Source organism: Phalaenopsis equestris, unplaced genomic scaffold, assembly GCF_001263595.1.
Source record: "Phalaenopsis equestris unplaced genomic scaffold, ASM126359v1 Scaffold221595, whole genome shotgun sequence".
Taxonomy (NCBI): Eukaryota; Viridiplantae; Streptophyta; class Magnoliopsida; order Asparagales; family Orchidaceae; genus Phalaenopsis; species Phalaenopsis equestris.
The window spans coordinates 29,303-54,170 of NW_018239809.1; the positions used below are offsets into that span (position 1 = coordinate 29,303).

At 35.9% G+C, this 24,868-nt stretch overlaps 1 protein-coding gene across 1 annotated transcript in view; it reads right to left on the reverse strand.

The window, feature by feature from the left end:
• LOC110037579 overlaps nt 1-24,868 on the reverse strand; it is a 101,285-nt gene that overhangs the window by 26,992 nt on the left and 49,425 nt on the right. Inside the window, exons 6-16 of the mRNA XM_020742252.1 lie at nt 18,834-19,499; nt 18,357-18,725; nt 18,142-18,246; nt 17,841-18,023; nt 17,213-17,354; nt 16,912-17,093; nt 7,480-7,565; nt 7,357-7,405; nt 7,163-7,229; nt 6,547-7,028; nt 6,303-6,402 (exon numbers count right to left, since the gene is read on the reverse strand). Of these exons, the coding sequence (XP_020597911.1) occupies nt 6,303-6,402; nt 6,547-7,028; nt 7,163-7,229; nt 7,357-7,405; nt 7,480-7,565; nt 16,912-17,093; nt 17,213-17,354; nt 17,841-18,023; nt 18,142-18,246; nt 18,357-18,725; nt 18,834-19,499 (2,431 nt within the window). The remainder of the gene's footprint in view (nt 1-6,302; nt 6,403-6,546; nt 7,029-7,162; nt 7,230-7,356; nt 7,406-7,479; nt 7,566-16,911; nt 17,094-17,212; nt 17,355-17,840; nt 18,024-18,141; nt 18,247-18,356; nt 18,726-18,833; nt 19,500-24,868) is intronic.

Here is a 24,868-nt window from a genome sequence, read left to right on the forward strand (position 1 = left end):
TTTTTTTAAATATCAAAATTTTTTAATATATAATTATTTTAAATTATTTTATATTTCTAACAATAATGATTCGAACACGAACGAACGCATCACTGTTCATGTTTGATTCGTTTAACTAACCGAACTAAAAAAATTTGTTCTCGTTCGTCTCATTTACTTATCGAACGAATCAAACACGAGTATTTCGAGTCAAAACAAGTCGAGCATGAATAAACAAATATTTGTTTGGTTTGTTCTTATTTGGTTTGTTAACTTAGCGAACAAGCCGAACACGAGCTTCTTAATGAGTCGAACACGAGCTGTTCGCGAACAAAGAGCCGTTTTCACAGCCCTACCTTCTGTAAACATTATCTCCTACAATACTCATCTTATTTAAGAGTTTAAAGCTGAAAAATATATTAAAAACAACATGATGAGTTCTAACCCAACAAAAAGAAAGCAGCATACATGCTGGTCTTTCATATTTCACGATAAGTTATCCTACAATAATCTAATGTAATATGTCCATGACACTTAATGGAAAGTAGTTCAAATTTCTATATGCATTAACTTTTATTTTTATTTTATAATATTAACATTCACACACCTTGGAGGAGCAATAAAAATATAACCTAACACACCCCCTACTAATATTATCCCATAGGCATAGCATTTTGTGAACTAATTTACACGATTATCTGAGATGGAAAGAAACCTACTACTCGTCTCTGACTGACATTTAACTTTTATTTTTATTTTATAATATTAACATTCACACACCTTGGAGGAGCAATAAAAATATAACCTAACACACCCCCTACTAATATTATCCCATAGGCATAGCATTTTGTGAACTAATTTACACGATTATCTGAGATGGAAAGAAACCTACTACTCGTCTCTGACTGACATTTTCACATTGGCACAGCGACTAGTAATCTAAATATCACACTTATTTGGGGTGGTAGAAAAGCATCTACGTGTTCGAATACACTACATTTCCTATCTGTATCATAAGGGGGTGAACTTATCTTCTTTCATGCACAAAAAAGTATCTATAAATAAACTTCATTCTTCATATCATACATTATTATTAAATATTTTATGAGAAAACTTATATTTATCTACCAATAAAATACACATTTACTAAACTTATAAGTCATGTAATAATCTGACATATACATCTGGTCAGGCAATGAGCCAACATATACATCCCTATTAGAATAGAAGAATTGGGTAATAATTTGAACTAAACTACTGTATAACTATTAGGACAACAATATTTAGCATGCATGTATGGCTAACGATATGAAAAACCATATGTAATTTAATTTCATTGTCTATTTAACATGCATATTTTTCTATCTAACAATATGAAGAATCTACTATAATATAAATCTCACTAAAATAAAACACAAATGAAATCAAACATATATTTAGAAATAATAAAAATTTATTGAAATATAGAAATATAATTATTCACCTCAAGCCTTTCACTGTTCTACTCATGTCGATCCTCCAATTTAATAACTTGACTTGCAAAAATCTAACATCGTTCAACAAAACACTATTCAAACTTATAAAATTCAACGTAAAGTTATCACAAAACTGAAATAGCAAACCCTAACATGATTAATGCTGCTAATTTTTCTTGTTTTCAAATATGAATATTTTACATATCAAATTTTTGACATTATTAAGCAATAAAATTTATTTTAATACTTAAACCATTATTTATTTGATTATATCCTTTTATGCCGCAATTTCTTCTTCTCCCTTCAATCTCAAACGTTCCTCGATCTTTTTTGTTTTTGCAAAACTCAATATTAACATTAAATATCATATCAAATAATTAATTATTCTAAAGATGTAAAACACATTAAAAATTTTAACATTTAGTTTCTCCTCCATGTGTGAAATCAACAATTAAAATCTCCAAATCTTACAAAGCAAAAGTTCTTCGACCCGTCACATCCTATCATCAAATAATAAAATCTACTATTAATAGTATATACCATTTTTATTAATTATACAATAATCCTAACCTAACTACTATTTAAAAATATAACAAAACAAACCCTAGTTTACCTTACAAGAGCTTCGATTCGGTCCTTTTCCCCACACAAAAAGCTTCCTCTTCTACTCCTTCGCTCAAAACCGCACGCAAGTCACTAGGCTTGATTCATCCTCTTAAGCTACGCACACAATCCTTCTTGCCCTACGAAGCTCACTCCTCCTGCTCGAAGCCTCCTACTCAAAGCCACCTCTTCCACATGTGATTCACCCTTGGGAATGTTGCTAATGCTTCTTGTTTCCCGATACGAATGTTTTCCACATCAAATTTTTGATATTATTAAGGAATAAAACTTATTTTGATACTTAAATAATTATTTAATTGATTGTAACATTTTTATGCCGCAATTTCTTCTACTCCCTTCAATCTCAAACATTCCTTGATCTAATTTTTTCCTTTTTTATCAAAGCATAATATTAACATTTAATATCATTTCAATTAATTAATTAGTCTCAACAAATAAAACACATTAAAAGTTCTAACATTTACCTTCTCCTCCTTGTGTGAAATCAACAATGAAAATCTCTGAATCTTACAAAACAAAAGTTCTTTGACTTATCACAACCTATCCTCAAAAAATAAAATCCATTATTAATAGTTTATAACATTACTTATAACAATTATTTATCAACTATACAACAATCCTAACATAATTACTATTTAAAAATCTAAGAAAATAAAGCCTAGCTTACCTTATAAAAGCTTCGATTCGTTCCTTTTGCCAACATAGCAAGCTTCTTCTCCTACTCATTCGCTCGAACCCACATGCAATAGTCACTAGGCTCAATTCATCCTCTTAAGCTAAGCACACAAGACTTCTTACCTTACGAAACTCACTCCTCCTGTTCGAAGCCTCCTGGTCGAAGTCTTCAGCATGTGATTCACCCTTGGATCTTACTGCAAGTGAAAAAATCTCACGAGTTACTGGATTTTTCCCCAGTTACTTCAGAATGTGAGTGATCCTCTTGCAATCAAAGCCCTACCGCTCACCCGCATGCTAGGGCTTCCTCTCCTCACCTTTCATGCACAGGACGCACACACTTGCACTCTTCTAAGCACAAGACGAACCTCACACTCGAGTCATAATCATCTCCTTTGGCTTCGACGTTTCGCCTCTTCATTACCTTCACACAAATTACTAACACAGCTAGCCCTAGGTTGCCCCTTCAGCCAACAATGTCAGACCTCTCTTGTATTTGTACTTGCACTGACAGCATTGTATCTCCCTCCTTACTCTTCTAAGCACAAGAAGAACCTCACACTCCATTCAGAATCATCTCCTTTGGCTTCAATGTTTTGCCTCTTCATTACCTTCACACAAATTACTAACACAACTAGCCCTAGGTTGCCCCTTCAGCCAACAATGTCAGATCTCTCTTGTACTTGTACTAACAGCATTGTATCTCCCTCCTTGATCTTCTTCTTCTCAAATGACATGATATCAGCTTGTCGTTGATTCCCTTCCTTCACTCAGATGTGGTACCCTTAGCAAAGCATGATACTTCCTTCTTCTTTGCTTCCTGCTCTCTCCTCTTCTCTCACACACTCGATCTCTGATTCCATCGGATCGAATGGGGCATTAGTCTCTTAAATAGCCATCGAGGTGTTTATTTCGAACCAAGACGAACTTGATAAAATTGATTTTCTTTTACTTCTTTTTATTTTATATTTTATTTTATGGATATTTATGTATACAGCACCCAATTCTCATTCATTTACCTATCTCACACCCAAACTATCATGTTTACAAAATCAGTACCCTACCTATGAATGAAAATGTTGATTTCATTGTTGGGGAGTGGTGAAAAGGATAAGTTGGATGCTTTGTTTGTGAAAATGAGACTTTGGGTGTGTGTAGGTCAATGCATAAGAATTGGGTGTTGTATATGTAAATTCCCCTTTATTTTATTAAATTAAAATTTCAGTTATTACAATATGAAGTGAAGAAGATAGGTTGAAATTGTTTACAATAATGTCAAATCATTGTTCAAGCATCAAATAATGAGCATAATTAACTTGTTAATAATGCTCATAGGATTGTGTTACAGAAACATCTTATTAACCAGCCTTTGCCAAAGATGCACCTTTGTAAGCCAACTAGGATACTTCAAGGAAAAAAATTCTTCTTTTTTTTTCCCACGGCTGCATCAAAGCTCCATCATAAACATTTTGGCAACTTCTCACTTTTTCCATAAATTTTAAACCATTCAGATCCTTTAGCGCTCTATCATAAATATTTTTTAAGACAGCAAAACTATATGAAGAAAACATCCCAACTATAAATTAGAATTTTCTTAAAAAACTCTCCATCACAATAGTATCTGGCAAAAATTAAGCCGACATTCTGAAACCAACGCTGCCACCTTTTTCCGTAACAAATTATTATGACTTCATTGATTAATCTATAAATAGCAAGAATGCTTCACTAATGAGATTACCCAGAGCAAAAAAAAAAAAGTTGAAGCAAATTATGTGCAAAAAGAAAAAGCATTTCAGACCATCTCTTTATTTGGAATTTTTTGTTTCATATCATTGTGTCCTTTCATGTTAAAGGAACTTCACATAAGTAATCACTAGCTTAATTATCTTAAGGCCTTCATAATTCAGAATTCCTTTCATGTTAAAGGAACTTCACATTAGCTTAATTATCTTAAGGCCTTCATAATTCAGAATTATGATGTTGTTCATCCCTCCATTGCTACTCAATAACAGAAATACTAATTTGACAACTAATCATCAAACTCCCAATTCAATAATTTGACAACAAAACATCAGACTCCCGATTCATGCAGACAATATAACTCAAGGGATTCAACTTTTACACTAGGTAACCAGACCATCTATGCATGCATTTAAAATATGGTGAAGTAATAATTTCTACAATTTACATATATTTTCTTCAAATATTGTCTACCTCATTTAAGAGAATACCTTTTTGAAGATATTATTAATAAAAAATGGATATAATTTGGTAGAATATGAAAATTAATCAACATGAATGAAAAGGACCAAATAAAAAATGTTTCATATAACAAAATAATTAGAAAAATAGAGGTGGAAAATAACAATTTGTAAAGGTGACTGGTGATTTAGATGCCCCACAATGAAATGAATTAAAGATTTGACGATAGAAGTTATAATAATTCACAGTATAACTTAGAACAATACTACTGCAACTACCACTAGGAATTCATCAATTACTAAAGTCCAATACAAAAGAAAAATAAACTATCAAAAATTGCAGATTTAAACAACCAAACGTTCCATAATAAAAATCTTAAATATTGTATATATTACATCATGTTCAACAGTAACCATTTTTGGCCAGATTTATAAATACTGAACTTGAAAAAACAACAGGAAACTACTTAAATAAACATATGATAGGCATTATCATACGTTAGCACATACTTAAAAGATCAACTGAAACAAAGTTAGAAAAAAAAACAGCCACGCCTCAAAACTGTTTTGAGAATGCTCTTCAATGCTCCTGTCCCGTCATTGGGGACAAGAAATTACGTAAAATTTCAAATGAACAAACCATACGCAAAAATTGTAATAGCAAAACAATAGGAAAGGAATCAGCAACATCATTACATTAGACTAAGATTAGTATTCAAGTTCAAAAAATTAACCCACCCCCAGCAATTAAAATAATAGATACAACTCATGAAATAAGCTGCTTACAGCACCAAAAGAAAACCGTGAATTAAACTAATCCTATCCTGCAATATCTCGCAAAATAACACACCAGGTACAAATAGACAAATCAAAATTCATTCAGAGAGACTGTGCTAGGAGTTTTGGTTTGGTTGCCTCCGTTATAATCTAGAAGTCATAAAAACAATTTAAGTGAGAAGGCTTTTTGCTAATGCAAGGCTAAGGGAATATACCCTTCACAGGCCTGCACAGGAGGTAGTGTCCTGGGTTGGGTATTCTTTTTATTTAATCAGGAGGATGATCTCCCTCCATCACAGCAAGGAAAGGGGCCTATCCATAAATGCCTTAAATAGCTTGACAAATAGGCTGAATAACTATAGATTTAAAGTTAACCATTCTAAATGATAACAAAAGAGGGGAAAAAATGGCACGGAAACATGTAGACATTATCATCTTAAAAGCTCAAAGAAACGAATTTTCTAGTAAGGAATGACTAAATCAATTTAAGAAAAATTTGATACACAAATATAAGCAAAAAGGCAGTATTGTTTAAAACAACTTGAATAAAAAGATAATTCAAAGAGCTCACCATATGTATTTGATGATTGTTCGAGCATACATTTACAGTTTGCTAAAACCACATATATTAATGTCACGGCACCTTCTTCAAAAAGGGCTGCTGCCACATCCTTTAACAGAAATTAATAAAGAATGTCAGAAACAGGGAAATTCAGTCGGTACAAAATTTAAAATTAAGAAAAAAAACAAGTATTCCAAAATCTGATTTTTTTTTTTTTTAAACTAAGCTTGCTTATATAAAAAGAAGGGCGTACCGAATTCTCTGAAATAAAAGACAAAATCCGAATGGCTGTGGTCAATTGAATGATGGAAGTACTCCGCAGGATAATGCCATCAAAAAATTTATCATTAACAAGCTTCCCTAGAAGAATATCTAACACCCGAGAGTCTAAAGCATCTGATATGCCTCCAACAACATTCTCAACATCAATGGAATCTGACACTAATACAGTTGTAGAACTCAGATGAGCATCCCCACCAGAAGCTAAAACAGCCGCATATCTGAGAAGTCCAATAGCTCCATTTTTCTGATAAACCACACCAGCATCAATCCATTCCAGCAACCTTGCAGGAGCATCTTTTCTATGGGACCCTGGGGAAGACATGTGCAATGCCTTATGAAGCTCCATAGCTTGTCCAATCCAAGTTCTAAGTGATGATGATGTAGAATCAGAAACCAAGATTTCAAAAATTTCTGCCACTGAATAGAAAGTGGCCAGACCAAGCTGTGAAGTTCCTGAAAACCGGAGGTTCAATGTCACACCCAAACGAGAACACAGTAAAACGAGAACATACTAAATGAAAAACATTTTTTTTAAATGTTAATTTTTCAAACTACCGAAAGATCTAAATAAAATAAAGAACTATTACCATTGCTAGTAGATATTGACTCAGAATCCTTGAAGGAATGAAATGCATCCAACAGAACTGATATTGCCTGCACAGCAGAAACTAGGTCAAAAATTAAATACAATGTTAACGAAGTGTATAAGAGATTCCACTCATTTGTGGAAATATGAGTTTAGAGGAATCATGGACTTAAAAGGTAACCCAGACAACACTACCTCTGGAAAATAACCAATTGATAAAATTGCTTGACGGCCACATTCAGACCTAAAACAAAATGTATATAAGAATAATCTCTAAAAATAAAACTTAAATCCTCCACTATAAGAAACGTAATCTACCTGGAGATAGCGCAGAGATCCCAAAGAACCCATAGAAGTTCATCAGAGCTAGGATTTGAAGCAAGTAATCGGTCGATAGCATTGCCCTAGGAAGCAGCACAATGACCAGAAATAAGTCAATTTATCAAATACCGAATAATGTTTGGGGAAAAAGTAAAATTTCATTTGACATCTACGACAGTACATTAATCTTTGAAAAACAAACAAATTAATTCCCAAACATTGAAGAGTGAAATTCAATCCAAAAACGAGTGAAAAGATCAACGTCAACATTAATACATACATGTATAAACTTAAAATTAAAGAGCAAGTCGTGAAAAATATAGTCCCAGGCACTCGTCTAGCATGCAATAGTTAATTAATTAAAGTAGCAGGATTTCTTTCTCTAGTATGTAACATTAGAATTGTTTGATGATGTCAAAAAATACTTTAACCCCATAAAAATTTACAAAGAATCAAGAAAAGAAAGAGGGAAAAAAACAAAGAAGCACAAAACGATATCTAGCCATGAGCTGTCAAGTATGTTTTAAGCATACAATTAACAGACTTGTGACCAAAAAAAAACACTTGCACCTTCAAGAAACACTAAAGAAACTGCCTTGTCAATATAAAAGCAAACAAATAATATAGTTGCATGAAAGAAAATTTCTGTTAAATGTTCAAGTCAAGACATCAAGGTCGTTGTCAAAATCATCATCATTGTTGACAAATTAAAAATTTTTGGGTTAAATTTTACAATCCTCCTCCTCAACTAATAATTGTTGAGAGCTATATAAGGTTTTAATTCTACATTGTAAAAACATTTTTGCATATCTATCAATATTACCTTTGATTTACCATGATAACTTGCTAATCACCAAATTAATTCAATATACACACCTTATTAGTATATATTCTGTTTTCATTGTACATGTCAAAATAGCCAAGTAAATATTTCCGTCATATAACCAGCAATAGATCCTAGTGTCCCTCTGCTACAACCATATATTGCACAATCCTTCCTTATATTAGCACAAAAAAAAACTTAACATCCCTATTTTTGACATATCAATGCAATAACAATCAATTTCTCTTTTCTTAATACTCAAATCCATATAGCACAATTAGTTGAATACCAATCTTATTAAATTCACATTTTCCTATTAATATTATTCTCTTTTCACATAACACTCTTGGGGCACTTCTCCAACTCAATCACCCATACCTAACGCTAATAAATTGTATTTTCATCTATCCCATCTTGTATCATATTAAATAAACTTAAATCTATTAAACCTATACGTCACAGGAAATTCCAACAATATCGCAAGCTACATAAACTATCAAAATGAAAGAATCACTATACATTTCATACACAAAAAAGTTCAAAATGATGTCATATCAGTATGCCTTATATCATCAAAGATGTGCATTTAAATTTTAATGGAGAAACATTGGTCCTCTTTTATTTCTTTTCTTTTTCTGGAGGAAGGAGGAAGTAGGGGAGCATATTTAAAGCCAAGGAAAAAATTTTATGAAAGGGAGAAGCTAACACAGACTTAGCAATTTATCAACTAAGCTAGATGGCACCCACGATCCACAGATTATTTAAGGTATGTTCATTTTGACCTCAATTGTTTCCTATCATTCAATATTGCCCCTAAACTTATCATAAGTAAAGTTGAGGGATTATAAGAATCATATTAAAGAACCAAATAAGTCAAGTTTAAATTAGTTGAGGGGACTAAATAAAAACCTTACATTGTGTGGTGACAAATTTGATCATTTTCACTATATCAATATAACCTGGTTGCATCCATATGTGACATAATTTCATTTATGCATCATAGCCTGAAGCGGGGCGTCTGCGGCCCTAGACGTGACAAAAGTCTCGTGTCGACCCTAGTACCAGGGCGTCTGCGGCCCTAGACGTGACAAAAGACGTGACAAAAGTCTCGTGTCGACCCTAGTACCAGTTTGTTCCGGGCAAGGGAGAGACCAATCGGCCTTTCCAAGCATGGGATTCCAACCACTTGGAGCGGGACCCACTCCTCTTTATCAGAGGACTTTATATATATGTTATTTGTTTTGTTGTAGGGCATTTTTTGCTTGTGGTTTTTGTCAAAACAGTCGCCGGCATCCAAGTTTTCTTATCTAAGATTGTATTAAAAGGCGATAAGATCTCCAGCTGTAGCTCGTTCGAAGATGGTGTTTATCTGTTTCCAACCTATTGCCTGGTTCCTCCATCTAGCCGACACGCTGCTACCTACCCCTCCATCTATATGTTATTTGTTTTGTTTTAGGGCATTTTTTGCTTCTGCTTTTTGTCAAGACAGTCGTCGGCATCCAGGTTTTCCTATTTAGGATTGTATAAAAAGGCGAGAAGGTTCTCAAGTTGTAACTCGTTCGAAGATGGTGTTTATCTGTCGCCAATCTATTGCCTGGTTCCTCCATCTAGCTGACACCCTGCTACCTACCTCTCCTCCATCCAACCAGCAACCTGTTCCTCCGTCCAGCCGCCAACCTATTGCTTGGTTCCTCAGTCCAGTCCTCAACCTGTTGCCTGTTTCCTCCATCCTGCTACCTACCTCTCCCCCATCCAATCGGCCACCATGTTTTCCCCACCCAGCCGACCATTTAACTCCACTCGTTCAGTCGTCAACCCACCAACAACCCTTCGGAATACAACCTTCGTCGTGCCTGTGTTGTGTTTAACATTGCATCCCCTTTAAGCATATGATATTGTAACCACTTATTTGTTTCAAGTAATAATATTTGTTTTTTAGTTGTGATTAGAGTTACTCTGGTATCATTTACTATAAGAGTCAGCCTAACACTACTCCTATCTAAGGATTTCTACCATCTGCCCTACCCAAACCTATCTCCACACACACACACACGCACAGCCCACCCCCCTAAAAAAATAAATTTTCTTTCCCCACCCTACACACCCCCTTCCCCCTATCCACCCTTAGACCCTAACCATGCCGCCAAGAAGGCAATTCTCGAAATCTGATCAAAACTTTACCATGGGCGATAAAAAGTGAATATTGTACCAAGTGATACAACAGCTCAAGGCTATTGAGGAAAGAACCACGGGTGAGATCACCATTTACCGTAATAATGTGATCCAAGAAGAAGAGCCGGAAGAACACCTGAACCCCTTTCGAAGGGATGATTGCAATGAAGAGAATAATCAACCCAAGAGACTTGAAATTCAATATTAGATGTCGGAAGAGGAGGTGCGTACTAGAGGGCATAAAGATATGAGAGTTAAGGTGGACCTAAAGGACTTCAAAGGTGAGGATGAATTATGATGATTTATACAGATGGATGTAGACTGTTGAGTGGATCTTTGAGTACAAGGACGTGCCCGATGATAGAAGAGTGAAACTAGCTGTCATCAATCTGATAAAGAATGTCTCCATATGATAGAAGAACTTGAAGGAGAGACAGAGGAAAGGAGTTGACAAAATCACTTCTTGGAAGAAGATGAAAGCGCTACAGCGATAGCACCTACACCCAGACTACCACCATCATACTTTCACAAAACTCTATTACTTGTAGCAGGAGCTATCATTCCAGGTATACACGGTAGAATTCATGAAGCTCAATTTGAAATGTGAACTGCAAGAAACATATGAGCATTCCATAATTCGATATTTGAGAGGACTGAAGCCCGTCAACGGTAATGTGGTTCAATTGCAAACCTATTGGACACTGAGGGACGTGCAGATCTTAGCAATGAAAGTGGAAAGGCAGCACAAGCAGCAAAGGTACCCACCTCCATTCAGACAACGCCCTATAGTTGAAGTCCCCAAGCCCCCACTAGGAGCATGCCTAGAGGTTTTGGAAGGACGGGACAAGGAGCTGATAACACAAATCAGAATGAGAAGAAGTTGGAGAAGAGTAGCACACCCAATACGGTTCAAGCCTGAAAATGCTTCTGATGCAACGAATATGACCATATGACCTCCAAATACCCATCAAGTACAATAGTGTCCTTCACCGAGTAGGCGTCATGGAGGAATTGAGTGGTGAAGAAACAGCTGAGGATTAGGGTGAGGAATAACAACTCCAAAAAAATGAAAGGTAACTGTTAGTGGCAAGATGAGTTATACAAACATAACCTCTAAGAGATCACTCATGATTGAGGCATGTATCTTCCCCACTAAGTGTATTGTGAGAGGGAAAGTGTGTAGTCTCATATTGACGAAGGCAACTGTGAGAAGTTTTCCATTTCTATAGAGAAGTTGGATCTTATTACACAGAAACAGTTCCAACCCTATTCTCTAATGTGGTCGAAGAAAGGGAACAGGATACGGGTGGATCAACATTACCTAGTAGAGTTTTGCATTGAAGAACAACTACAAGACCGGGCCTGATGTTGTGGTTCTCATAGACGCCTGCGATATTCTGTTGGAGAGACCGTGGCAATTGGATCGCAAGACCTAGCATGATGGGTTCCGGAACACTTACACGTTCACAGAAAGGAGAAAATACATTAGTCTCTTACCCACCAATGATTCTATAAGAGCAGCTGCACCAATAAGAGATAAGCCTAAGGTCTCACGTGCCACTCTTCAACAATCAGTTCGAGAAGTCCTAGTAGCATTGGCTTTAGTAGTCTTAAAAGGAACTGGAGAAGAGATAGATCCACCAGAGATGGTCCAGTAGCATTAGCCGAATTTCAGGAGGTGATGACCGACAGCCTACCTAAGGGTTTATTTCCGTTGAGGGATATCCACCATAACATGGATCTTATTCCAGGATCTGTGCTGTCAAACAGGCTTGCATACAGGTTGATCTCCGTAGAGTATGAGTTACAACGGTAAGTGCAAGGTGTCATTACTAGGGGATTGGTGAGAGAGCACCAGCCCATGCATTGTTCCCAACTTGATGGTACCTAAAAAGGATGGCTCATGAAAAATATGCTATGATAGTCGAGCTATCAACAAGATCAACACCAAATATCGATTCCATATCCATCGTCAAGATGACCTACTGGATCAGTAACATTGAGACGTATTTTTTCAAGAATGACCCATGCAGCGGATATCATCAGATCAGAATGAGATCGGCGATGAATGGAAGACTGCCTTCAAGACTACAGATGGGTTGTACGAGGGGACCGTCATGTCATTTTGTCTATCAGATGCACCTAGCACGTTTATGAGGCTGATGAATCATGTGTTCTGGATTTACATCAAAAATTTCATGGTTGTTTACTTTGACGAAAACCTTGTCTATGGCAGTTCCGAGGACACTTGCAGCATCTGAGGCTGGTTTTCAAAGTTCTACAGGCGGAAAAGCTATATGCTCACATAAAAAATGTGCCACTTTTAACGACGCCGGTATATTTTTAGGGTTAATATTATATCTGGTGTAGGCAGCTAGATGAACCCTATGAAAATAGAGGTGATCGTGAGTTGGACACACATACACTCTTTTATCAAGCTAAGCCAATTTTTGGGGTTAGTGTCTTTTTACAGGCAGTTCATCAAGAGCTTCAGCACCATTATAGCTCTTTTGACAAAGCTTTTAAAGGGAAAAAAGTTTCAGTGGGGAGAGTCAGGAAATTCTAGATTTGATACCCGGAAGGAGAAAGTGATGCAAGCCAAGTGTTAGTGTTACCGGATTTCAACTGGTTGTTCGAGGTAGAGTGTAGAGTCTCTAATGTGGGAAAAAGAGCCTGGGAGGACACCTCAAGGCTTCTTCAGTGAGAAGTTGAATAAGTCTAGGAGAAAGTAATCAACATACGATAAGGAGTTCACCATTGGAAGAGTCCACCACTGGATTCACTACCCGTTGATGAGTGAGTTCACTTTTTTCACATATCACAAAGCGCTGAGAGTCATGAATAGTCAATGCAAGCTTAGGGATAGATATGTTTCATGGGTTGATTTCCTGTTGTCATTCAAGTTCGTGCTCAAGCATAAGACCGGAAAACAGAATCGAGCAGTCAATGCCTTGAGCCGCCGCCATTTGGTGATTAACTCCCTACAATCTAGAGTGGCAAGATTTAAGATTGTGAAGGAGTAGCATAAGGCAAATGAGGATTTCACGAAAATTTGGGAACAATGTCAGGAGAGGCCCACAGGGCATATACAAAGATTGTGGTCATTTATTCCATCGGAAAAAGTTGAACGTGCCTAGGTGTTTGTTAAGGGGAGCCATCATCCGGGAGAGTCAGAGTGAGGGACTAGCAGGTCATTTTGGCAGAGACAAGACCCTCGCATTAGTGCAGGAATACTTCTTATGACCCCAATTGAAGAGAGACGTGGAGCGATACGTTTGACAGTGCAGTGTTTGCCACCTGACTAAAACCCGAGGACAAAAAACAAGGCTATACATGTCGTTATCGGTACCAGACGACCCTTGGGCAAACGTCACTATGGAATTTATGGTGGGTCTTCCGAGGATGCAACAGAATAAGGATTCAGTGATGGTTGTGGTTGACCAATTCTCAAAGATGGCTCATTTTGTGTTTTGACGCAGGACGTTGAACACATCCCTTGTCATTGATATATACTTCAGAAAGATTTTGAGGTTGCATGGAATACCCCAAACCATTCAACAGATAGGGACGTCAAGTTTTTGAGTCACTTCTAGAGCCTTGTGGAAAAAGCTTGGCGCTAAACTTCAATTCATCTCTACAGATCATCCACTGGTAAATGGTCAGAAATAAGTTGTGAACATGAGCCTGAAAAACCTTCTGAAGTGCTTCATAGGAAAGAACATCAACCAGTTGGACCAGCTCCTAGCCCAAGCCAAATTTGCATACAACTGATCTATGAGCAGGCTACGGAACAAACATCTTTCAGATTGAGTATGGATGCAAACCACTCACGTCGCTTAAGTTTGTACCAATTCTTTTTACGACGGAGGCTAGTGCTGATGCAGAGACAAGAATACAAGAAATTTAGAGCAAAGAGGTTGGGAAAGAGATTGCCACACACAGTCACAACAACCAAGCACAAGCTAATAAATCTAAGAAAAAATGCCATAAGGTCTAGTGTGGATCAGACTAAAAAGAGAAGTTGGGAAAGAGATTACCACACACAGTCACAACAACCAAGCGCAAGCTAATAAATCTAAGAAAAAAGGCCATAAGGTCTAGTGTGGATCAGACTAAAAAGAGAGAGATTTTCCCAAGGATCATTCAGGAAACTCAAGCCCACAGCAGACAGACCATAAAGAATCCTCAAGAAATTGAAAACAATTCCTACAAGATTGATTCATCAGTGGATTATAGCAACTTGGCTATCTTCAAAGTGGTAGATTTAACTTCATTCTATGAAGAAACGAAAGCTTCGACAGAAGAGGTAGAAGCTCCCCCAACCCCGAGAAACTGGCGCTGGGTGTTTGCAACCCCAAATGCAAAAAAAAGTTGTGTCGGCCCCAAAACCGGTTCAATCCAGGTCAGGGAGGGACCGACCAGTCCTTCCAAGCACACTCCTCTTTACTTTAGGTCTATATGTATTATTTGTGTTCTTGGACTGTTTTTGCTTTCAATTTATGATAAGACAGCAACCAGCGTCCAGGTTCTCGTCTAGGGTTGTATCTAAAGGCGAGAAGGTGCTCCAGTTATAACTCGTCCCGATGCGGTGTTTATCTGTCTCTCAACCTGCTGCCTGGTTCTTCCATTCAGCAGCCAACCTGTTGCCTACCTCCTCCAAAAAGCCACCAAACTGCTGCCTACCTCCTCCAAAAAGCCGCCAAACTGCTGCCCAATGTGTTGCCTACCTCTCCCATCCATCCACCAAACTGCTACCTACCTCTTCCCCATCCAGCCGGCCAGCTGTTCCACCCAGCTGTTCCACCAACCAGCCTCCTGTTTTCCCAACCCAGCCGACCACTAAACTCCACCCTTCTAGTCGACAACCCATCACCACCGCTTCGGAACACAATGCCCGTCGTGTTTGTGATGTTTTTGACATTGTATTCCCTTTACGTGTATGATCTTGTAACCGATTATTTGCTTTGAGTAATAATATTTGTTTTCTCCTTGTGGTTTGGATTAAATCTGGTATCATAGCCTTTCGTTCAATAACTTATCGATCATATTTACATATCATAAAAATACTCAGTCTGGAAGTAATAGCAGCCATGCATAAACAAGGCTTAGGGGAGCACCTACTTTGAGAAAAGTGAACTACAGTACCAACAAAAAAAAAGTATAATTCCATTATTTTCTTAGCACAAGCAGATGTACTAATCAATCTATTTATTTTATAATATTAAAATAATCGACTGGATTACAATCAATACAAAAGACCTTCAATAATGCAAGCACATAAAAAGTGTTGAAAAGGCATAATATACAAGTTGGTTCCATTCTAAGTCACTGAGTAAAAAGGTGCATCCCATGCATGGAGCTCCAGTTAATTTGAGAGGGAATGATGTGCTCATACTTACCCCTATCTTTGTTGAGATTAGGTTAATCAATTACGATGCACCGCTTGTGGATAACATTCCAGTCTATGTTGCACTAACAATACTAATTAAGAAGTCGTGAAATGTCGGATGCATATCAGACACAGACACGGACACGGCTCTGACAAGGCTGGGACATGAATCAGACACAGCACAGAAGTGTCAAAATTAAATAATATTAAAAAGAGGGCACGCGTGTCCAACACGGATGTCCTAATTTCTGGCATGTCTTAAATTAATGAATAAAAAAATTCTAAAAAATATTTTTAGGAATAAAATTTAGGAATTATTTGCATGCATACCACTCAATGCTTATGTATTTACGTATCTAATATCAAAATTTTATTTTTTTCATGCATGCCACCTTACATATGTATAAAAATTAAAAAGAAGTATTTCATTTGATTTAATTTATATATTTAGATGTGATATACGATATTTGGGTGGCATAAATGTAAAAATCAAGTTTTAGGTGTATGATATGTAAATACATGAGAATTCGGTGGTGTGTATGTAAAAAACACAAAAAAATTACAATAAATATAACTCATTCATTAATTTATTAATTTATTACTTATTACTTATTAGTTATTACATATTATTTTATTGTTTTACGAAGTTAAATTTTGATTTAATACAAGATAATATATATTTTTAAGCTTACATTTTGTATGTCATAAACTAAAGATATACGTTATATCTTTTTGAAAGTTAATGCTAATAACTCCTCTTTTTTTATTTTTAATATATACAAATATTTTAAATAATTTTTATTATAACGTATCCAACACATGTCCGTGTCCTATATTTTCAATAATAGACTTGTCAACAAAGATTCCTGTATTTTGGCTTTTTAGTCAATAGTAAAGGACCCAATATTCCTCATAAAAAATAAATTCCACCTTCCCAAACGCAAAAAAAGTTTTACTATTGGCCTGGGAAGTAAAATAAGAAGACAATAGCAATTTATAGGGTAAATCTTATATAAAAACAAAAACCAAAAAGCAATAAACTAACCACTCTAAGGTGGGTGTCCATAATCATCGCAATTTCGTGGGGGTGACAAAAGAATCCCTTTGATATCTGAAATGCTGCTTGTCGGAGAGTTAAGTATTCAGAATTTTTTTTGTTTTCAAAACATTGAAGAGATAGAATAACACTAGAAGTTATTTCCGGTTCAAGTAGCAAGAAAGTCAAGCCTGGTGAATAAAGGAAAATAAAATGACTTTCAGAATACAGATATTATAATTATGAACCCTCAATTAATTTTCAGTTTGCTTTTATCATGACTAAACAGTAGCAAGTTCAGTGGAAAAACCTGAACGGCAAAACAGAAGAGATAGAAGCAGCGAGTGAAATAAGGCAGCAATTTCCAAAAGGATTTCAGCCACAATTCCAGTTTCTGAATGCAATGATGGAAAGGACAACAATGCTGCTGACAAAGGAAAAAATCCTCTTTCCTGTTCAAATGGAGCATCCATCATATTTTAAATTTCTAAACATCCTTTAAACAGAGAGAAATTTAAAGAATCAATAAATATCTTGAGTAAATAGAGTGACCTTCGGAAGTAAATATTAAACTTTAGACAACCTTCAAACAAGAATAAATTCAAAGAATATCAAACTCCTAAAGTAAATAGAAAAAAGAACATCAAAAAGCAAAATCAATAGGAGCATGGTGAGAAAAGCATTAGCCATTCAAGAAAATAACACCCTTAAACGTTAGAATTTTAAAATAGCTATTTATGAAACTTAAACAAGAATCAGTAAAGGGGTTTAAGTTAGCAATATCCTCCAGTATTAGAACAAAACGGGAGTAGCTCAAAGAAGCCCATAAAGAAGAAGTTCACAAAACTATTCGATGACATGCAGACATTCATGTTAACTTTACTTAGATAGAAAAAAGTAGAAAAATGAAGCACAAGATAAAGTAAAATAAATGCTACCTTTAGAAGTGACAGCAAATGCATGTCAATATCCCAAGACAAGAAACTATTTTTAGAGAAGGCAATGTAGCCAGAGGTTGCTTTGTATGACAAAGGCCCATCAGATTCAATAGCGCCTAAATATTTTTTTGCGATGCCAGCAGGTGATGGATCCTCAAATGGCCCACATAAATTTAACAATTTCTGGATCATTTTTGTCACATTGAGTTTAAAGTTATGGATGAATAAATCGAATATAGTAAAACAAGAAAATAAATTTTACAATATGAACCATTCAAAAATACCGGATCAAGAAACTAACCAAAGTTTGTTTGATTTGGGAAGCTGCACTCATTAGTGAATTTACTGTGTCTGCTCTAGACAGCCAATCTAAAGAATGACTTTCCAAAATCGATAACACTGAAAACTGCAAAAAAAAATAAAATTGATGGATTTTATTACACATGTGCAAAACCAAATAAAGTTCTATGCATACAATAAAACAAATATAACAGCATTTCAACATTAAACACAAACCTCATATCTTGCGGCTATTTCATAGCAGCGCAATCGATGAAGAATATAGGATGCTATATAGGCAACATCATGCCTCCGCTTCCTGAGAAGCAATTTCAGTAAATTGCAGTAACCTTCACTTTTAGTAGCTGGCACATTATCATCATTTCGTGGCCACCAGCCCAAGAATCCTTCACACCCAACAGCATGCCTAGTAGCATTCTCAATAACACCTAGTAAAAGCAGTGTAAAGGCTGTAGAACTTTGCATCTCATCACCCAGTAAAGTAACAATCTGTTCCATTCCACCTCCATTAACAAAATGGAAACAGCTCTCACTAGATGAGCAAACCAAAAGAGCCATGCTTAATCCGAGGGTTGACTTTTTGTTCTACAAGAGAAAAGTTTCATGGTTACGTGGATTTAATGAAGCAGCAACTTTATGTTAATTACACATAGAGGTCAATTTGAGAGAAGAAAATAAAATATTTAATGTTACCTGGTAGAAAAGTGGAATATCAAGAGATGAAAATTTTTGAAAAAATGGGAATTGCTGGTAAAGCATATCAACCACCAGTTGAGAGGTGACTAAAACAGAATCAGATTCTTCAGCAATGTCCTGCAACTGGCTGTCATTCTGTGCTGTACTTTGGAAGAACTTATAAAGTTCATGCAGCTCATTTGATGCCTCGGCAATAACGGAAAGGGCTTTCTGTGGATCTTCTCTGCCATATATGACCTTACGTAGACTCAATTCATCCCCAAAGGTGATACCACAATAATTATTATTAACATGTGAATGGAGAGTGGATATAACAGTTCTTACTATCTTAAGAATGATGGCCTCATCATCAGAGAGTTGACAGAGCTTGAGAGCCAAATGTAGAAACTGCCTCATTTCAGATGAAATATCAAAATCTGAAAATGGAAGAGAAAGCGAAAATGTGGAAGATGCTAATTCCTCAAAGGTCAACTTATCAGAAATCAAAGCAGGTGGCAAATCTTCAAGTTTTCCATCCAAAGGAGAGGAAACTAGGCTAGCCAAAGAATTGTCGAGATCAAAATCAATATTGAACTGCCCCAAATCTTCCGCAGTATTACCATAAATAACAAGTGTGATGCTTCGGTAACAACCTCTTACTACCAAGTGGCTCGTAACTACAGCCTGCATTAAGTCGATTAACATGAATTTATGGGTTACAAACGTTATCTTTTAAGAAAATTTAACTCCAGGAATACTGAAAAAAAACAAGCTCCATATAATTAAAAATGGCAACCATTCCATAAGAAATCATTGGAAAAATGTGACAAAAAAGCTTTCCAATGAATTCATTTAGCAACATAAAAACACAGGTGTTTATGAGCTGTGACTTATTCTCATGGAGAATAGGTTAAGATTTATGCTCAGGGAAAAAAACATTTAAAACAGTAATATGATTAATGTCATTAAATTATTCTTTAGAATAATCTCATTTTGTCTGATACATAGTCATCGGCTCACATTTTTCATCATTCTCACATTTTTCATCATTCTCACCCTTTCTCAAAAAATGAACATTCACTATGTTAAATCTTCAATCATTATGTCCCAGGAAACAAACTTAAAATATAGTCATACTTTTTTAATCATGCTTATCGATGTGGCATACAAAAAAAATTATATTATATTATATTTAATTCAAGTTTCATTTCATGTAATTAAGATTTTAACTTTGCTAGATTTATTTTATTAAGTTGAATTATCCTCTTGGATAATTTTAAGTTTAAATTTGAAATATTTAGTATTAGATTTAATATGGATAGGACTAAATTTGATTTTAAATTGTGCAATGTTATCTTTGCCTAATTTCTATAAATAGGAATAAATAACATGTATATGAAATCGATGAATGGTTATGAACAAATTATTAAAAGGCAAACTATAAGGATTTTTAAATTTTCTTCCAAGTCATGTTGGTGAAACTTGTTGGTTGGCATCCACGGTATAAGACCCCTTAGGTCGAAGTTCGAATCCCGTCAGACACAGTTGGCCTTAAGGAGGAGGTACTCGAATATTTAGGCACATTAGGGGTGGTTGGAGGCCTGTATAATAGCCTCCGGCCATTCCTTCTAAATATATATATATAAATAGATATATATGTGTGTGTGTGTGCGCGCGCGTGCGTGCAAAGTTCTTTTAGTCCCCTCTAATTTAGGCACATTAGGGGTGGTTGGAGGCCTGTATAATAGCCTCCGGCCATTCCTTCTAAATATGTATATATAAATAGATATATATGTGTGTGTGTGTGTGCGCGCGTGCGTGCAAAGTTCTTTTAGTCCCCTCTATTTTCATTCTATTGTGATATGCTTTATATCAATTTTGCATCAAAGCAAACAACCTAAATTTGCTCAAAACATCATGAGCTTCCAATCGAATATCCACAGACTAAACTCGTTCAAAGCCATAATTGCACAAATTGTATATGCAAAAATCCCACAACTCTTTCTTCTTGACATTCTCTAGAATACCCAGAATCGCTAAATAGGTAAATTTTACTTTTAAAAATAGCCCCCTTTTTTTTGTATTCATCTAAATTCACCCAAACTATTTTTACAAAAAGTACTTTTGTATCAATCAAACGATATTATAGTACTATATATATTATTAATATATTTGATTTTATAAAATAATATTTATTAAATTAATTAAATAACATTAATTGCCAAATTAATTTAATTAAATCATTGTTAATGGGAATTCAAGCACTAGCAATCTCGGGTGAGATAATCATGTGTCAAGTTAAAAAGTAAATGTGATATTTAGAATCACTAATTGCTATTTTTTATTGGAATATTTATTTATTGTGTAACCCCCACCCATAAGTAGTATTTAAAAATTCTTTTATGTCATTGGGTATCTGCATATTTCACAAAAAAGCAAGTTGAAATGTATATTGTCGAATTCATTGATCTCGTTACATTTTTGTATATGTTAAATAAGTTATTTTATTTGCAGGTATATACAGATAAACAATAACTGCATATAAAAATATTTGTCATAGATAAATAATCAAGGAAATGTCATAAATGTTGTGATAGGTAGACAAATATTGATGACCTGCACAGGTCAAGCAAAAGTTCTGACGAGATGAGCATGAATAGGAAAATGATTTTGATTCCCAACTCCCACTTTCTCTTTCAATCTCTTTTCACTCGCTCTCATTATTTCTATCAATCTCTTCATCTCTCTTTCTTTTTTTCTCTCTCACCCTTTCTCTCCCTCTCTCCCCTTGCCTTAATTTCTGCCACTCTATCTACCTTCACTCTTTTACTCCCCTGCTCACTTTATCTCTCTGGCATTCTGCATACACTTGATATTGAGATTGGAGCATATCATTAGATATAAGGGAGTTGTTGATAAGTGCACTTGAAGCATATCATTAGATATAAGGGAGTTGTTGATAAGTGTTATGTTAGGGACGACCAACCTTTGCAAGTGGTTTTTATTATAACTGACAGGTTGTATAATACAACCAGAAAAATTTCAATGTTCATGTAAATACAAGATAACATTCTTAAGATAAGAAAGTTAAGAATAAGAATGAGCAATACAGGCAAGGTAAATGTATACAAATATTGTATATTACAATGACTTGCATTGACCACTACTTTTATTGCATCTACTTCAAGTTTCATGTACTTTTATGGATTTAAGCATGTAATTACTCATGTTGTTACTGATACCAATCACCTGTTGTCCCTTTGGTGTTTATTGAATCTTATTTTAGTGTCTATTATCTCAATAAGCATGTAGCTTACCCAATATAATGCTGTTGCTTTTCAATAAGGGATATAAAGCAGATGAGTAGGTAGCCAGGTGCTTCGACTTTTGCATAGCTTTTAAATCGTAAATATTTTGGATGGTTTTAAAGACTTTTGTAGCATGTAATTTATTTTTAATTGTAGCACATATATTTTGATAAAAATGAATATTGAATGAAATGAACTGTACGTATCTGTTTCTAGTGGTTTAGTGAGACTAATCATCCAACCACTTAGTCTTGATTTGGGTAAGTCAGGATGAGTGATGGTGGGAAATGAATCTGATTGAGTCATCTTCCCTACTACACCATTGTTCGACCCTGGGAGGGTCAGTTGTATGTAACTTTCTCCTTGTTGGCTTCTTATTTATTTCTCACACGGGTGAGTCCTCGTGACTTCTATCTTTCGCTCGCTCACCTATATCTATGATCTTCCTCATGAGCTTCACACTTCCCAATCAAGTTGCACATGTCTTCCACTCTCTACACCACAAAACACAACTTCGTAACATCGGTAATTCTATTTTGTTCCTCATGTCATCCCACTATCAATTTCAACCGTCTCTTCTCCATTCTCGTCGACTTTCTCTTAGAACGTTCACCTAACCACAGAGAATCTACATGCTCCTCAACGAAACCTATGGCTAGCCCATCTGCTTGCATACCTACAACTGATCTCTATCATTGTACTTCCTTGAGACTCATTGCTGATGTTTTCCTTTTGTAATTGATTTTTCTAGAGCTTTCACAGTCAACATTTCACTATGTGGTATGGACCCACTGGGCTCCGAAATCAGCCTAAGACCCATGGCCTTCGAATCGAACAAATACCCCTACCTCTCTCAATTCCATACAAATACCCCTACCTTTCTCAATTCCATACAACATCATATGATTTTTCCAAATATCCAAGCAACCAAGCAACTTAAGTGCTATTGATTGAAGTCAAATTTCTTCTTGATAACTAGCAAAGATCAACTTGAAAACCTCCAAGTAATATCTTGCATATATCAACGACGATTTAGATGAGAACATTTCCAGTTTTGAAAAGTGCTTTCACATTAAGGGAATCATTGATGCACTACGAGAAATCATCAAGGAAGAAAGTGCAGCTTTCGAATTTGGCATATAAAGAATTTAAAAAAGAGGAGATTGACCTCCATGATTAGCAAAAGACACTAATATTTCCTCCGCCTTAGGCACTAAATGTTCAAGAAAAGTCTTCTACATAACTCTTCAGATATGAATTCTTCTCAACCCAAACAACTGACATAGCATAGAAAAGAATTTTAAATTTTTTTAAAGTTAGATGCAGCATTAAAAAAAAGGTTCATAGCTATGTCCTCTCTCAACAACGAGTTACTAGACGAGCAGATACTAATGTCCTCCCTCTCTCTCCTTGTCTCTCATGTACTCTCTTTTCTATCTATTCTCTTTCTTGCCCTCTCTTTCTTTCTCTATTTATTTTTCCTTCTCTATTGCTTTTCTCCCTCACTCTAGCAAAGAAAGACAAGGGATCAGGCACAATTATACCAGGCAAGGCAGGGATTGGTTTGATCTTTATCACACCCGATAAGGCTCTCTCTTTCTACTTCCCCAAGCTCTCTATCACTTTACCTCCCACTCTCTCTTACTCTCCCTCTTCCTCTCCCTCTTTCTCTCCCTCTTCTGTCTTCCCTCCCTCATGGTCTCTCTCTCATTCTATAACTTTCTCTATATACCTCTCTCTACTACAAAGTCACTCTTAGTCTCCCTCTCCATCTCTTTCTTTAATCTCTCTCTCCCTCCCTCCCTCTCCCCCTCTCTCTCACTCTCTACGTCTCTCCCATTTCATTTTTTCTCATTTGCTCTTCCACCCCCCTTTATCTCTCTCATGCTCTCCCTTTATCACTCTCTCCAATTCCGTCTCTCTATCTCTCCCTACCTCCCTCCCCCACTCTCTTTATCCCTCACCATTTCCCTCTCCATTACACACTCTTATCGCCCTCTTCCTACCTATTTCTAGTGAAAGTACATGTTACTCCCTAGGGGAAAAATTGTCACTCAATTCTACACTCTGTTCTAGGTCTGTTGACTTAGAATCTGTGTTGGTTTTGTTGATCTCGTCAGTTAAAGTTAATATGTCCGGTATGCTTGCCTGAAACACCACACCTATTGGGGGTTCAATGCAGAGCTGAGGCACAAAATATTGTCAAAGAAGTATTGACCTCCATGATTAGCAAAAGACTAATATTTCCTCCGCCTTAGGCACTAAATGTTCAAGAAAAGTCTTCTACATAACTCTTCAGATATGAATTCTTCTCAACCCAAACAACTGACATAGCATAGAAAAGAATTTTAAATTTTTTTAAAGTTAGATGCAGCATTAAAAAAAAGGTTCAAAATATTTAATACAGTAGAAGTCAGCCGATTTAGCCTAGAAAAGACCAAATTCTCACAAGGCCAATCAAAATAAGCAGAGCCAGGCTACAATCGAAGATGTATTTGCGATGGAGCATGTGCCCTCTTCAAACTTCGTGAAAATGTTGCCGCCTGCATTCTCCCCTCCACGCTTTCCTTTCCTGCCTGCATTTCTCTTGGCAAAATCTAATTTTAAAGCCCCTAAAAAATCGAATAGTTTTGCTTCTACAAGCCATTCTAACAGCCTGCAGCCTCACGAGTTTGTTGAACTTTCATGAGCTATACTTAAACACCAGATAATTCTCACACTGATGTGGAACTATATATATATATA